Here is a 14961-nt window from a genome sequence, read left to right as displayed (position 1 = left end):
AACACGTTGACATTGTTTATCACTGAATAATCTGTCACGCTTTATCATTATATTCATCGTTATTAAATACACTAACTATATCAACCTGTTAACAAATAAAACATCCTTACTTGTCCTTGCATTAGACCTATTTAAGATACTACATATATGTGTTAAACTCTTACGGTATAATTATTTATTTTAGGAGGAATTCAAACAGATCCTACTGCAAGATGCCCTCATGTTCGAAGACGAAGTATTAGCTCAAGTGGCGAAATTTTTCGATACTGGGCCATTCACGTCTGCTTGGACGACGCAAGGTGAACTTATTCGTAACTTGGACAGTTATCTGAATTAGTAATCTAAATAAACCTCTCATATTCGTCAACTTATCATATATTTGTCACGTAATTCTTAATTGTGTTTAACTCCATCTTAATTCTAATTTTGAAAAGATGCGTTCACCTGGATAAGTTACACGGAACGGGAAATTTCGGCACTGAAAAAGAGAGAATCCAAGCTGAAAACGCAGCTTTTAGTGTTCGACATAAATCAACCAGATTCCCTCAAACTGATACAATTAGAGCAGGTAAAATGATAAACGTTCGCCATTCTTTTCATATAGACGCACGAAAATTATTTTAATAGGACATGAACGCCATCCAATTGGTATGGGAGATCACTAGCGAATGGAACGATGCTTGGGAAAAATACAGGACGCAGAATTTCTGGAAGATTGAAATGGAAGAAATGGAGAATACCGCGAATATTCTCTTCAGGAAGCTGAATCGTCTTAGCAGGGAACTCAAAGAAAAGAAGTGGGAGATCGTGGAACACTCGAGGCAATAATAGAAATTATCCTGTTCTATTCTGTCATTTTCTGCTTTTCTTAAAATCACATTTTCATTAATGATATAAAATTTTGAAGACCGCCGGTTCTTACTCTGATAACAAAATGTGTGGAATAACAAATTTTTCAGGGGGAGAGTGGATAGATTCAGGCGTACCCTTCCATTAATTACCAACCTGAAGAATCCGGCGATGAGGCCTAGGCACTGGACGAAAGTCAAAGAAATTGTAGATCGTGATTTCGACGAAACATCTGAGGATTTCACTCTCGATACCATCGCGGAGATGGAGCTGCAAAATTATGCAGACCAAATTGACGATATCTCAAACTCCGCTACTATGGAATTAGCTATCGAAATCGTAAGCGTAACAAGTTGAAAAAGGTATATTAGATGTAAGGAAGTAAAAGTTAGGCAAATATACAAATATCTAATCGATCATAAATTGAATATAGCTTTATCTCGAATAACATATCGTAAAAGAAAAATTCAGGAATGTCTAAGTAGATAAAGAGATCCCGTCTCATATTCATCAGGGCTTGAAAAATATTTCCGAGATCTGGCAAAACATGCCTTTAGAGATGATTCCTTACAAAGACAGCGGGATATTCAGGATAAGGTCTATCGACGAAATAATGCAATCTTTGGAGGATCATCAAATTCAATTATCAGCGATGAAGGCAACGAGGTTTGATAAACTGACGTGCTTCAAGGGAAACTCGATGGGATACTATGTGTAAGTGTTACAGGTTCGTTGAACCGTTTGCCGAGGAAGTTGATTACTGGGAGAGAACCCTTTCGACCATCGGGGAGGTTCTCGAAACGACCCTGTTAATTCAGCGCGGCTACATGTACATGGACAACATATTCACCACGGAAGACATCCGAAAACAGCTCCCTAAGGAAACCAGCGAATACGACAAACTGACAAGACAGTGGATCGCAATTACTTCGCGGATGGCATCCTACGGTTTGGCATTAGAAGCCACTCATAATCCACGTATGTATTGTGAGAAAACTAGCATACGGTGAATGACGAAAGTCTACATACATCTATCGAATTTTGCGTATCCGACTTAACGACAGAATTAAAAACGTACTTTGTTGTAAATTATTTATATTTACGTATTTTAATGTATTTCTGAAAGGAATAGGGAGGATTAAAAAATTAACTCACGAAAATCATGGAACAAAATTAAAGAAAACTTTCTTAAGCGGCTGTAAGAAAGAACATAAGCGAAAGAAAAACAAAGTAGGCGTATCCAATAAAATCGTCCAAACATAAGACGCGTAATGCATTGTAATTCGAACAAGCTGTTCGGAATATTCAGGCGAATCGAACAAGCGCTAGGAAAGAAAAAGAAGAATGAAAAATGTACGACACGTCGTCGTCGTCGTCGTCGTCTGTTGGAACGTGAAAAGAAAAAAAGGGAGGGCAAAGCCACGTACCGACACGAAGACCGCGCTATAAAATAATATAAATCTGGTCCACCGGAAGCATTTGCATTTTTCCTCCGACTCGGCTCACCTAATTTCTCTCTTGTCTTCGTAGCTGGTCTGCTGGAACTTCTGAATAAACTCAATGACAAGCTCGAATCGATGCAACGTGCTCTCGAACAGTACTTGGAAACCAAACGACACGTGTTTCCAAGGTTTTACTTCATTTCTAACGACGATCTACTGGAGATCCTGGCGAATGCGAGGAGGCCCGAACTGATACAACAACATATTAAGAAGCTCTTCGAGAATATTAAATTTCTGACCACAACTAAGGTAAATTTAACTTGTTAGTTGAATTTATATTCATTGTTAAAAAAAAAAAAGATATGGGTATTTATCTGTCGAATTACACGTGTTTCTCATTAAGGATGTCTTCGTTGTAAGTATTGGACTGTTTGAAAAATTCATAACGTTTCTCGTTCATTCTAGTAGATTTATTTCATTATATTGTATATTATAATATACCTAATGATATTTTGTGTGACTTTGTAGTCCATAATTGGAAAGAATTTGGCGACTGCGATGAACTCTAACGAAGGAGAATGTATCGATTTTAACGTGCCCGTTGTTCTGGAGGGCCAGGTCGAGAAATGGCTCTGCGATGTTGGTAAGATGTTTCTCTTATGATAATTGTTTCGATAAAAATCATTTTGAAAAAATACTGATAAACTAAAGCTCTGTTTCAAAATTATCACCATTAATATCTTAACGATGGGAACTATGACGCAGCAACTTTACGTACAATCAAACTGTATGGAAGTAAAAAGACCCAAACATCTATCATCCATCTCATTCGAAAATCAAATTTGACACTGTACGAGTGCATCCGGCGATGAAAAAAAAAGGTCAGCCTGGTATCGTTCGGGCCGCTTTTATCCGGCGTTTTCAAGGGGCCATTTGGCAACAATTTTTCATGAAAGGCACGCAATTTGTACGGGATGGAAGGGCATAGCGCAGGAACGACAGCGGTAGGGGTAGATCGTGCAGTGGAACGACGGGAAAAAAGGGGCATGGAAATGAAAGAAAAAATAAAAATGGCGATTTCGCAGAGACCGCGATGAGGACCAGTCTGCGCGAGGTGCTGAAGCAGTGTCGTAGCGCGCTGCGAAAAATGTCCACGAAACGCGACAGGTGGGTGAAAGAGTGGCCAAGCCAGCCTGGAATTACGTCCACTCAGATCCAGTGGACGACCGACTGCACCCGTACCCTTCAACACTGCAAGTGAGCCTCACACATGCTGCTCTGGATGAAAATTTAGCGACGACGTTGGTTACAGCAGTCTGTAACCAGAACGATGGACCTGAAATTGAGGGGGCGATGGGTATGGTTGAAAAGAGAGGAAAAGGGGTGATAAAGATAAAGGGATAGAACAGAAGGAAAACCGAATCTAACGGCTTAAAGGCTGCCTCTGCTTTGTTGGAGACAGACTGAACGAGGGAGGAACGGAGAACGAAGACGCGGGCAGAGGGAAAGTGAAAGATACGGGGGTTGGATTCGCGAATAAAGGGACACGGTAACTCTAATAAGGGGAATTTTGCATATTCCGGCTCCCGTGTTACGATCCACAGTCACACCGACCTAGCTAAACACCCTTCCTCCCTCGTTTGCATATACTAGCCGTACTGCGAATAATTTAACCCACACCCAACGGTGGAGAAGGAAATCCCTACATCCCGGGACCCTGTTCCAACGTTCGTCCGCGGGTAGAACAGCTATCCGGGTCTGGGTGCACCCAGAACCTTCTCGTTGGCCACGGGGATGTTACTCTCGTTGAAAGAAATAAAGGGATACAAAGGTGTCGGACAAAGAGGCTGATTATGCCGCTTGCGAGGGGGAAAAATTTCCTTCAGCTACGACGCTTTACTAGTAGAAAGTTAAATGTAGATGCGGAGAGGTGATACTGTCTGACGAGGATAATTAATGACTCTTTTCCTTTTTGGATAGTCTTTGAATTTTTTTATGAACGATTTTGTGGATTGCGTAGAACTAACGTTAGATAGATTAGAAGAATGTTGTAACGATAAGAGAAAAAGGGTTTCGCTTGAATTTACTAATAACGGGTAATAAACGTATTTTAAGGCTGGTGGACTCGAGAAGGCCGCTGAAAAAGCTACGAAAACGACAGAACCAGGCATTAAGCAAGTATACGGAAGCGATCAGAGGCGAACTAACCCATCTTCAACGATTAAAGTTCAAGGCGATTGCGGTGATTGAGATCCACGCGAGAGACGTTATCGAGAAAATGTACCGAGCTAGTAAGTGATCTATCCAATTCCTAATCCAGTCAGCTTCCAATCTAACCAAATCTTTTTTGTATCTTTTTTGTTTTCTTCTTGTCCTTGGTCAAAATCTTCTTAAAAACAGTATATCACAAACAGCTATATCAAACAGTATCGGAATAATATTTTAACAAATGTTCCCTTTTGCCGTATAGCTTAAGACTTGTTCACGATGTCATATTCGCGTTATAACGTTAGAACGACAATACGGTTTTCAACGGATGGTCGTCTGTCCCCCAGAATCTCGTAAATTCATTGGGCTGTATCGAGTCGAAAATAGATGAATAGCCAGATAGATTGGAGCGTGTATTATCCTTGCATCCCTGGAAACAATTTAGCCCGCGCCATCGGCAAATATTGCTAAGTGAACAGGTGCAACGTTTGTCCAATGTATTCCGTAAATTCGCGCGTCAACGATTTGTCCGGGGACGCGTCGCCAATTAATGCGATTTCGTGAATTAAACTAATATACGAGGGGTCGACTGATTTCAATGTTTCATCACGCACGACGCAATTCGAACAGGATTGTCGAAAATACGTTTTCGTTGCAAAGCCGATTTTCGACCTCGTTTACAGACTGCAGAGACGTGTCCGCCTTCGAATGGCTATCACAACTGAGATTCTACTGGGACAAAGATATCGACGATTGCATCGTCTGGCAGACGAACACGTATTTTGTCTACGGATACGAGTATCTTGGAAACACGGGACGTTTGGTGATAACGCCGCTCACCGATAGGTATATTCAATTTCCTGTAGTTTATGGTAAAAAAAAAAAAAAAAAGAATAGCATTGGATAAAGAAACGAATCTTTTGGGAAAGAACAAATCGGTGTTATTATGCTGGAAATCTAAATCATATTATAATAGCCTTAAACCTAGTACCTGCAACAGAATTTATTTATTTTAACTTTCTACGAAAACAAGATATGCATATTATCGATATATCAAAATTCGACCCAAATTTAACACAAAACGTCAGGGTAATGCGCATCAGTTCAAATACCGCTCCTAAGGACAACCCTTTTCTCGAGGCGGAAACTTATAAGCTACTTGTCATTATGATTGACAACAGGAAACAGGGTCACGCGTGAAAGCGATTACATACGAGTCGGTGCTGTGATATGAGATATTATAATTAGGTCAGAAGTCGCAACGATTACCGATGGCGTGCGAGTTTACAATTACGCGCAATCTATTACCCTCGTCCTCGAAATATTAACTTCGTTAGACGTAATGAAACAAAGCATACATGACACCGACTGTAATTCGGGACTAAATTGCTTGAAACTTCAGCTACGCGCAATATGAGGTTTGGTTCACCTGAAGTCGCCATTGATTCCTGTCTCAAACTATTAAATGGAGAAGAGTTGCTAACTACTCAGATTGGCAATCTCGTGGATGTAGTAATTTCTTTGTCCAAAGAAATTCTCTAAAAATTCACCCCACCAGTATGTGGAATATGCAAAGTAGTTTCATTCGCTTCGTCCTGTTCCACTGATTCTACAATACTTAAAATAAGGATAGCTAAGTGAAGATATTTAAACAATCTGAAAGCCTCGTACAATAAAATTTCGTTACTATCATCGTCTATTAGGAGGAAAATTAACGAAACTATGGAGACAAGCGTCTTTGACTCGTTGAAGGTAATTCGTTTTTAGTGACTGTTTCGCATGTGTCGTTGCCTGATCGAACACTGACATCCGAGTTTTCTCTCATGATTAATGAACTTACACCAAAATCCAAAGAGCTCGTCTCTTCTCTTCTACGGGGTTGCGAGAATCTCGTTGATTAACGTTAATTACATCTCCGCTGATGTTCCTCCGGTGAAAATTTGTCGCTTGAACGTTTCTTCGCGAATGTCCATGAAGTTTCGCGAACTTTCGAGGATCATACTCGTCGTCTTGAGTCCAAGAACCATCGTTGATTAATGTTGATTATACCCTTTCGAGAACGTTTCCCAACTTAAACCAGCCTCCTTACCCTCTCGACAAACATCAAAACGATCATTGACTTTTTAACAAATTCGTGTCCTTTCCGCCGTCTTCGACATCGATGATATTAATATGTTGCTATCGTTTATTCTCATTGTTTATTTCTCGTAGTTGATCGAATGCTGTGATCGTTCGAGGTTGTTTGGCATTTGCACGAAGTGCACCGATTAATAAAACTAACTAGCTCGAAGAACCATCCACGACTGTGAGAAATAACTGTTAAAACGATTGCTAAAAACTAGAGATGACAAGTAAGTAAAAAGTAAAAATCGTAGAATTTTTAAAAGTTTGTGCTAGAGGATGTACGTTGAATTAAGTTGAAATGTTTGACTAAGCAACACTTGATCTTAACGATTTTACACGTAGTATATCAATTATATCTGGAGTCTATCGTTACCAGACGAAAAGTAAAGAAAATTCGCCACGACAAAATCCTACGGATCTCCAAACGCAATTTCCTTGGTCTAGCAATGCGGACATAAGCTCAGCTTGTGTACAGAACCGCGTAATATACGTCAGTTAGGACAGGATGCGATACAATCTCTCATGGTGGTTGTTATCGAGAGGGAAGAGCAGTTTGCGCGACAAGGGACATCAAAGGAAACGGATCGAGGGGTTTGGAGGACAGCAACGCCAGCTCAGAGAGGATACTTAACGCGGTATCGATTTAATCGCGATAAAAGGGTTCGAGCCGCTCGGCTCTAATTTATGGACAGGGCCGGCCGTCCCGATACATTTGTTCTCCGGTTCCGAGAATTTGTCTTGCGGAAAGAAGAACGCAACGCGCCCTCCGAGAAGCACGATTCCTCGTAGTAGTACGTCGCGTCCCACCCTTACAGCCGTCGTCGACTCGCCCCTTACTCTAGAAACGGATTAAACGATGAATCGCTGCGTGTTCGAATTTGTGGAAACGTTCAACGAGAGATCGGAGATGCTATAATGTCTGAAAATACAAATTTTTGGCTCGTCTTGCCGAATAATTTATTATAAATTCTTCAACTATTTTATTTCACTCAAGATCGTAAAACTGTAAAAACGAAGAGGCTACTAAGATATATAGATTATACTCTGTTTAATGTTAAAGCAAGTTTAATGTTGTATGCACCATGCTTAATATGGTTATAATATGAAACATGATACGATTCGAATTATCGACTCGATCTAATAACTGTCATAATAAATTAATAGCGGCCCTTTGAGAATAATTCTATTTCGATGGTAGGTGTTACATAACTCTCACCACAGCTCTACACTTGTATCGTGGTGGCAGCCCCAAGGGACCGGCTGGTACAGGGAAAACCGAGACCGTGAAGGATCTAGGAAAAGCACTGGGATTCAATGTGATCGTGCAGAACTGCTCCGAAGGGCTAGATTACAAAAGCATGGGCAGATTATTCTCTGGACTGGCTCAGACCGGCGCATGGGGTTGCTTCGATGAATTTAATCGGTAAACGAGGAAGATCATCCAGTTTCTTTATATTGGTTTCCTATGCTCTCTCGTTATATCCACGCAAAACTATGTCATCTTGAAAATAGTTGTGTTTTCGAAACATTGACTTTGTCAAAACTACATTTCGCTGGTTTCGATGTTGTTTGGCCTTTGTGCAATGACACTTGATGGTCACTACAATTGAATTCGTTTTCTCCGCAATAGCATAAACATCGAGGTGTTATCGGTGGTTGCACAACAGATACTATCGATTCTCTCTGCGCTCTCGCAGAAACTCACCAGGTTCGTGTTCGAGGGCTATGAAATATCGCTGGTGCACACCTGCGGCGTCTTTATCACGATGAATCCAGGTTACGCAGGTCGCACTGAACTGCCTGATAATCTGAAATCCATGTTCAGGCCAATTTCAATGATGGTGCCTGACAGCGGCATGATCGCCGAGATCAATTTGTTCTGCGAGGGTTTCGAACAGACGCGAATTCTCGCCAAGAAGGTTCGTACAATCCTTCTGTGAAATATATCCTTTTATGAGATTCGAATCTATTTTCCTCTTCTTACTTTCTTCTTTGTAGGTTTTCACGTTATACACGCTGGCTCAGCAACAATTAAGCAAACAATTTCATTACGACTTTGGTTTGAGGGGAATAGTGACTTTAACGAGATATGCAGGAAAAAAGAAGAGGCTTTATCCGAATCTGCCAGACGAGGAAGTAAGATTACAGAGAATACGTGTTCTGATGAATAATTTGCATATATAATTCAATAACAATTCAAATTCTTATTGGTATATGTATCTCAATCTTCAGATGCTTCATTCGTTAGAGTTCGTCAGGACACGAAACCACTGTAACGATAGCTTAACCATTCCCTTTTTTCGTTCTTTTCTTTACAACAGCAAAACCACATAAGGACAGAAAAATCCAATTTTCCATCGCTTCAGCCTTTCATCATTTTACGCTACAGTCAATCCCCGCCCTTTATACCTTTACTTTGCCATTTTTCTCTCGATTACCACTTTGTTTACACTCCTCTCTCTAAAACAGTTTTTACTCTGTCGCCACACACCGTGTTCGAGATAGATTCGAGACTTACGCGACTACGTTTATCCGGTCGCTTTACCGCGATAAACGTGGCGCGATCGTTCGATCCGGCATTAGACGTTACGTGATCGGTAAAACGAGGGAACGATGAAAATATATGGTGAATCGCGCGCAGGTGATCATTCTTGCCATGAAGGATATGAACATCGCTAAACTCACCTCGGACGACTTGCCGTTGTTCCTCGGTATCACCAGCGATCTCTTCCCCGATGCGGAGATACCAACAGTGGATTACAGCGAAATTATCGGTTACATAACCAGGGAGGCCATCAAACTGAAGCTCCAGGTAATCTCGAACGCCTCCGCCCCTTACGTCGAACGCAGAACGACGTGCTGATCTTTAAAGGCGTTTATTTTTTAATAAAAGAACCTTCGATCGAGGAAATATTACCATGTTCGTCAAAATGGTAATCTTTAGTACTTGCATATTGCACGCTGACAATCAGAATCCAAAGATTCGAGCTGAGAATAATGTACTCTATAAATTACAAAACTGCTCCATGCATCCTTACAGATATCGATTTTTTCATTGCACGTTAACTTTTAAAAACGAATTTTATTGCGTCGTAAAATTCTATAGCAGCTACAATAAAGAACACGATCAACGCGCCTGTATATATGCATCTATTCCTCCTCAATTTAATCTTAAAAATATATTTCACGCTAAAGATCCGATTACCCTTAATTGGACTATCAAAGCGGGCGAAAATCAACTGGAATCTCAATTCGGTCCCGAATTTCAATCGATCGTCTTCAGACGCCATTAACGTCGCAATCTAGGAGGCTGCGTGAACTTCTGGAAGTGCACGCGCGCCAGTTTGCACAGCTAACATTGTTTACAGCCTATTCCCCTGATACTGACGAAAGTTATCGAGCTATACGAGACGATGAATTCGAGGCACTCGACGATGATAGTGGGCGAGTCGAACACAGCGAAGACGGTTACATGGAAGGTGTTACAGCACGCGATGACGAGCATGAAGAACGACAAGAAACCAGGATACACCGCCGTTCATGTCTATCCCATTAATCCAAAGGCGTTGAGCCTCGCTGAACTTTACGGCGAATACAATCTCACCACTGGCGAATGGCACGATGGCGTTATATCGTCGATCATGCGAAAAACCTGTTCCGGTACACAGAATTCTTTATATTTTTTGGCTACCACGGTTTGGTCGCGGCAAATTGGACAAAGTCGACAGAGTCTCGTTACTTTTGACAGACGATAGCCCTGACACAAAATGGATCCTCTTTGACGGTCCAGTGGACGCTGACTGGATCGAGAACATGAACAGCGTAATGGACGATAACAAGGTACGCTTCCTGAAAGTTCTACTTTCTCGAAAAATCCAAATATTATTTAGGGAATTTCTCTTAGTTAATAACTTTTAAATAAAAGAAAATTTATATTTAAAGGGAGGCATCTAGAAGTTTATAATTCTGGTTTTTTAAAACTTACAAGTAATAAATTAACAATTATTGATTACTAAATTGTATAGTTTATTATGAAATAAACGTGTCTATAGGTTTTAACTCTCATAAATAACGATCGAATCACTTTGCCGAATCAAGTATTGCTATTATTCGAGGTCCAAGACCTCGCTGTCGCCTCTCCAGCGACGGTTTCGCGGGCTGGAATGGTATATAACGATTACAAAGACCTTGGTTGGACACCTTACATGCACAGCTGGCTTCAGAAGTTTCAACGACAGGCAGAATTCGTAGAAGAAGTAAGTCGCCTAGTCTTATTACAAACTTTGATAGAAAAAGTCAAATTAGAGATGTGAAATTGATACGACAACTAAAGTGAAATATATACTGCAGATGAAAAAATTGTTCAGTGCCCACGTGAACGATACTTTAGAATTTAAACGACGAAAATGCGAGGATCTTGTCCCAGTTCCCGAACTAAACGCCGTTCAATCATTATGCAAGCTTCTAGAAGTGCTTGCCACTGCTGAAAATGGGGTTGAGTTCACGGGAGACGTAGACATGTTCGCCAATATTTGCAGAATGTGGTTCTTCTTCTGGTATAATTTTTTAAAAAAGATCTCACATCCAAAAGACGCAATTTTTAGATCTAATTTTACAGAGACTTGATTTTGTGTTAGTTTGATATGGTCTATTTGTGCGTCGGTTAACGAAGAAGGTAGATTTAAAGTGGACAATTTCATACGAGAGATCGAAGGCACGTTCCCACTGCGAGACACTGTATACGAATACTTTGTAGACTCTCGACTACGATCGTTCGTTTCCTGGGAAGAAAGATTGCCTCCGGTATGGAAAATTCAGCCAAGGTAATTTTAAACAATTTACATTTTATTATCTTTCCAAGACTTTATTGGTTCTTCTAAGATTTTCCAACGAAAGTGTATGTTTCTATTTGTGCTCCTGTATTACACTATCGTATACCAAAAGAATTTTATTTCTCTGAAAAAGGAAATTAAAATCACCGTATATTTTTTGAAATAAAGATATTATAAAGTAAAACGAATAAAATAACTATGAATAATTCGACATACCAGGATGCCGTTCTACAAGATAGTAGTGCCGACCGTAGACACAGTTCGATACGAGTTCATCGTGAACTCGCTGCTAAAGAACCAATTCCCAGTTCTTATAGTAGGTCCCGTAGGCACGGGAAAGACGTCAATACTCCAGTCGGTATTAAACTTCCTAAACGAGGAGAAATATAGCGTGCTGACTCTGAACATGTCCGCCCAGACGACTTCGAAGAACGTACAGGTGAACCCGCGATTTCCTACGAAAGATTTGCTCGTTAAGGAATGCAAACGATGTATTTGCATCGGGACAAGTTGGCGAAGTTTCGCATGTTTTAGGACACAATTGAGAGCAGACTCGAGAAACGCACCATACGTGTGTACATTCCTGCAGGCGGTAAAACTCTGATCGCCTTTATGGACGACTTTAACATGCCTATGAAAGAGATATACGGCTCGCAGCCGCCATTGGAATTAATTCGGCAGTGGATAGGATACGGTTTCTGGTACAATCTCGTTAATTTTAACAATTGAGCTCATAATATTTTATTACATAATATTGTTTGATGAATGTGTCAAGGTACGATCGAGAGAAACAAACACAGAAATTTATACAGAAATTACAATTAATGGCGGCCATGGGTCCCCCCGGAGGAGGTCGAAACGTTATTACGAATCGCTTGCTGACAAAGTTTAATGTAATTAATATGACGTTCCCGGTCGAGAAGCAAATCATCAGAATATATGGGTCGATGTTGAATCAACATTTTGGTGAATTCCATGCGGAAGTAAAGGGAATATGTTAGTAGACGTATCATTTCGTCTTATGGGGTCTTTATTGAAAAAGATGTTCCATTTTTAATTTAAAACTATCGTAAGTAAGAAATTAAACAAAGAGTGTTCCTCTTAATCAGCCAACGAAATAACACTTTCCACCATCGGCTTGTATAACAAAGTGATCAGCAAGATGTTGCCCACGCCAGCAAAGATACACTATCTGTTCAATCTAAGGGACATATCGAAGGTAGGAACGTTACTTTGGGACCTGTATTTTCTCGGTGACTCAATCTTCGATATTTTTGCCAAACAGGTTTTCCAAGGTCTGCTACGAAGTCATAAAGATTACCAATTTTCCAGGCAAACTTTCCTTCGTCTATGGGTGCACGAGACGTTCAGAGTCTTCTCCGATCGATTGATCGACGAAAAGTAAGCGAATCTCAAAAAATCTTCCCAAACACTTTCTCAGAATTCAGAAACGAATCTTTTTCTTCTTCAGAGACAGAGAATGGTTCGTAGATCAAATTGGCGAACAACTTGGGAAACACTTTGAATTGACTTTCCAGAATATCTGCCCCGAAAAACGATGTCCCTTATTTGGTAAGTTGAATTGACCCATCAAGGGCCAAACGATAGTTTATTTAACGAAAGAGGTATTAAACGAATCCGTGGAATTTCCTTTCACAGACACAATGTTAAAAAAATAGAATTTGAATATAAATTGATTGTAAAAAAAAGTTGCAAATGAAATGTTGTGTTAGTACGGTGTGATCCTTAATGGATTCTGAAGAAAGATACCGAAGTATTCCTAAGTTGAACTTAATCTGACCACTGTTTAACCCTCGCTCCGTGTAATCCAGGTCTAACTTGGGTTAAACCTGAATCAGTTTATTCGAATGTAACGCGAATCTAATCCAGACTTAATCCACGACACTCGCAGGTAGTTTCATGAACGTTTGGGACATATACGAGGACCTTACGAACCTTACTGCCGTGAGGACTTATATAGAGAATCAAATGGACGAATATAACGCTTCCAGTGGCGTGGTTCGCATGAATTTAGTTCTTTTCCATGACGCGATTGAACACATCTGCCGTATAGTTCGCGTGATCTCTCAAGTCAGTAATGATTCTTATAAATCTAGAATAATAAAACTAGTTAAGCTAATTAGAAAAATGCATTAGGTCGCGTGGAAATCGATTTGATTAAATTCGTGATGCGAATGATTATTTTCAAAAATAAAGGATAACAATGAAATTATCACGATAGAAAATGATATGAAATATCTTTCGACAGCCCCGTGGTAACATGCTGCTAATAGGGATCGGCGGAAGCGGAAGACAATCTTTATCCCGAATCGCGAGCTACATATGCGAACTGACCACCTTCCAGATCTACGTTACAAAAAACTACAAACTACCCGAATTCCGCGAAGACCTGAAGGTCCTATACTCAAAAACAGGCGTGGAGGAAAAACCTACGACATTCCTCTTCAACGACACGCAAGTGACCGAGGAGCAATTTCTAGAAGTAATAAACAGTATACTGAGTACGGGAGAAGTAGCCAATCTCTACAAGAGCGATGAGATAGAAGAAGTATGTTTCCTGCCGATACCAAATTTCATCCACTTCCTGTTCTTTTCTATCGAATCCCATTTGTAATATCTATTTTCCATAATGAAATTCTTGATTATGGATCTAAAACGAATCGAAAGACTTGTACATGCATAAATTCTTCCTGTCCTTCTGTGCGACAGATTAAAAAGAAGCTGACAAAGGAAGTAATACGTGCTGGACGAGTACCAACGACAGAAGCGATCTATTCGTTGTTGATCGAGCGGGCGCGTGCCAATATGCACTTGGTGGTATGCATGAGCCCGATCGGAGACGCGTTCAGAAACAGATTACGCCAGTACCCGAGCTTGATCAACTGCACGACCATCGATTGGTTCCTGGAATGGCCGAGGGAAGCCCTCCTCGAAGTTGGCAACAAGTTCCTCATGAATCTCAATCTGACGCTCACTATCACCGGTGAAAATAAAGCGGTTGGTCTTCGACTGTGCCTTCTACCGCCCCTTTCCGGCCGATCGATTCCATTCGATTCCGATTTCTCCGGAATCGAGACACCGCCTCTAAAGAGAAAGAGAGAAGGAAGGCTGAACCACATTTACGTCCTCTCTATTTCGTGGAATCCGATTATTTTCCTCTCGACAACTCACCCTCGTCCCGTCTGGCGAACTTCCTTCCGAAATGCAATCGTCGAGAACGTTTCCGGCAATCAGGCGCTTAATATTTTTGAATTTGCCCCGATCATGTATCCTCCTTCGAGTGTTCGAGCATGGAACACCGGCGACAGGAATCCCAGATTTCTCTTACTCTTTGTTCTTATCTTCTACTTCTAATTTGCTTGCTTGGTAGTTTTCAAGTCTCTTTCAAGTTAAATATTTGTCAAATTATTTGTATATTTATTTGAAAACAGATTATTTAAAGATTAAATGGAACTATTTCGTTTTAAAAATTCTATCTTTCCGTC

At 40.5% G+C, this 14961-nt stretch overlaps 1 protein-coding gene and 1 long non-coding RNA gene across 2 annotated transcripts in view; one reads left to right on the top strand and one right to left on the bottom strand.

Annotated features, from left to right (window-relative positions):
• LOC100646011 (dynein axonemal heavy chain 2) overlaps window positions 1-14961 on the top strand; it is a 40129-nt gene that overhangs the window by 14513 nt on the left and 10655 nt on the right. The window contains exons 15-43 of the mRNA XM_012317133.3: window positions 185-299; window positions 435-568; window positions 628-821; window positions 960-1188; window positions 1364-1515; window positions 1577-1827; window positions 2380-2600; window positions 2820-2934; window positions 3377-3548; window positions 4407-4582; window positions 5183-5345; window positions 7822-8046; window positions 8254-8542; window positions 8622-8759; window positions 9265-9435; window positions 9992-10283; window positions 10372-10463; window positions 10676-10879; window positions 10974-11179; window positions 11261-11446; window positions 11675-11894; window positions 11990-12156; window positions 12231-12451; window positions 12565-12674; window positions 12741-12856; window positions 12927-13027; window positions 13368-13546; window positions 13725-14024; window positions 14186-14473. Of these exons, the coding sequence (XP_012172523.3) occupies window positions 185-299; window positions 435-568; window positions 628-821; window positions 960-1188; window positions 1364-1515; window positions 1577-1827; window positions 2380-2600; window positions 2820-2934; window positions 3377-3548; window positions 4407-4582; window positions 5183-5345; window positions 7822-8046; window positions 8254-8542; window positions 8622-8759; window positions 9265-9435; window positions 9992-10283; window positions 10372-10463; window positions 10676-10879; window positions 10974-11179; window positions 11261-11446; window positions 11675-11894; window positions 11990-12156; window positions 12231-12451; window positions 12565-12674; window positions 12741-12856; window positions 12927-13027; window positions 13368-13546; window positions 13725-14024; window positions 14186-14473 (5427 nt within the window). The remainder of the gene's footprint in view (window positions 1-184; window positions 300-434; window positions 569-627; window positions 822-959; window positions 1189-1363; window positions 1516-1576; window positions 1828-2379; window positions 2601-2819; window positions 2935-3376; window positions 3549-4406; window positions 4583-5182; window positions 5346-7821; window positions 8047-8253; window positions 8543-8621; window positions 8760-9264; window positions 9436-9991; window positions 10284-10371; window positions 10464-10675; window positions 10880-10973; window positions 11180-11260; window positions 11447-11674; window positions 11895-11989; window positions 12157-12230; window positions 12452-12564; window positions 12675-12740; window positions 12857-12926; window positions 13028-13367; window positions 13547-13724; window positions 14025-14185; window positions 14474-14961) is intronic.
• Window positions 11453-14952, bottom strand: LOC125386399. Its single transcript, XR_007226505.1, has 4 exons — window positions 14648-14952; window positions 14345-14560; window positions 11672-11910; window positions 11453-11579 (listed from the first exon to the last, which is right to left on the bottom strand). It is a non-coding gene; the product is annotated as an uncharacterized LOC125386399 (long non-coding RNA).

This window comes from Bombus terrestris, chromosome 15 (genome assembly GCF_910591885.1).
Source record: "Bombus terrestris chromosome 15, iyBomTerr1.2, whole genome shotgun sequence".
NCBI lineage: Eukaryota > Metazoa > Arthropoda > Insecta > Hymenoptera > Apidae > Bombus > Bombus terrestris.
This window is presented reverse-complemented; position numbering and strand designations above follow the sequence as displayed.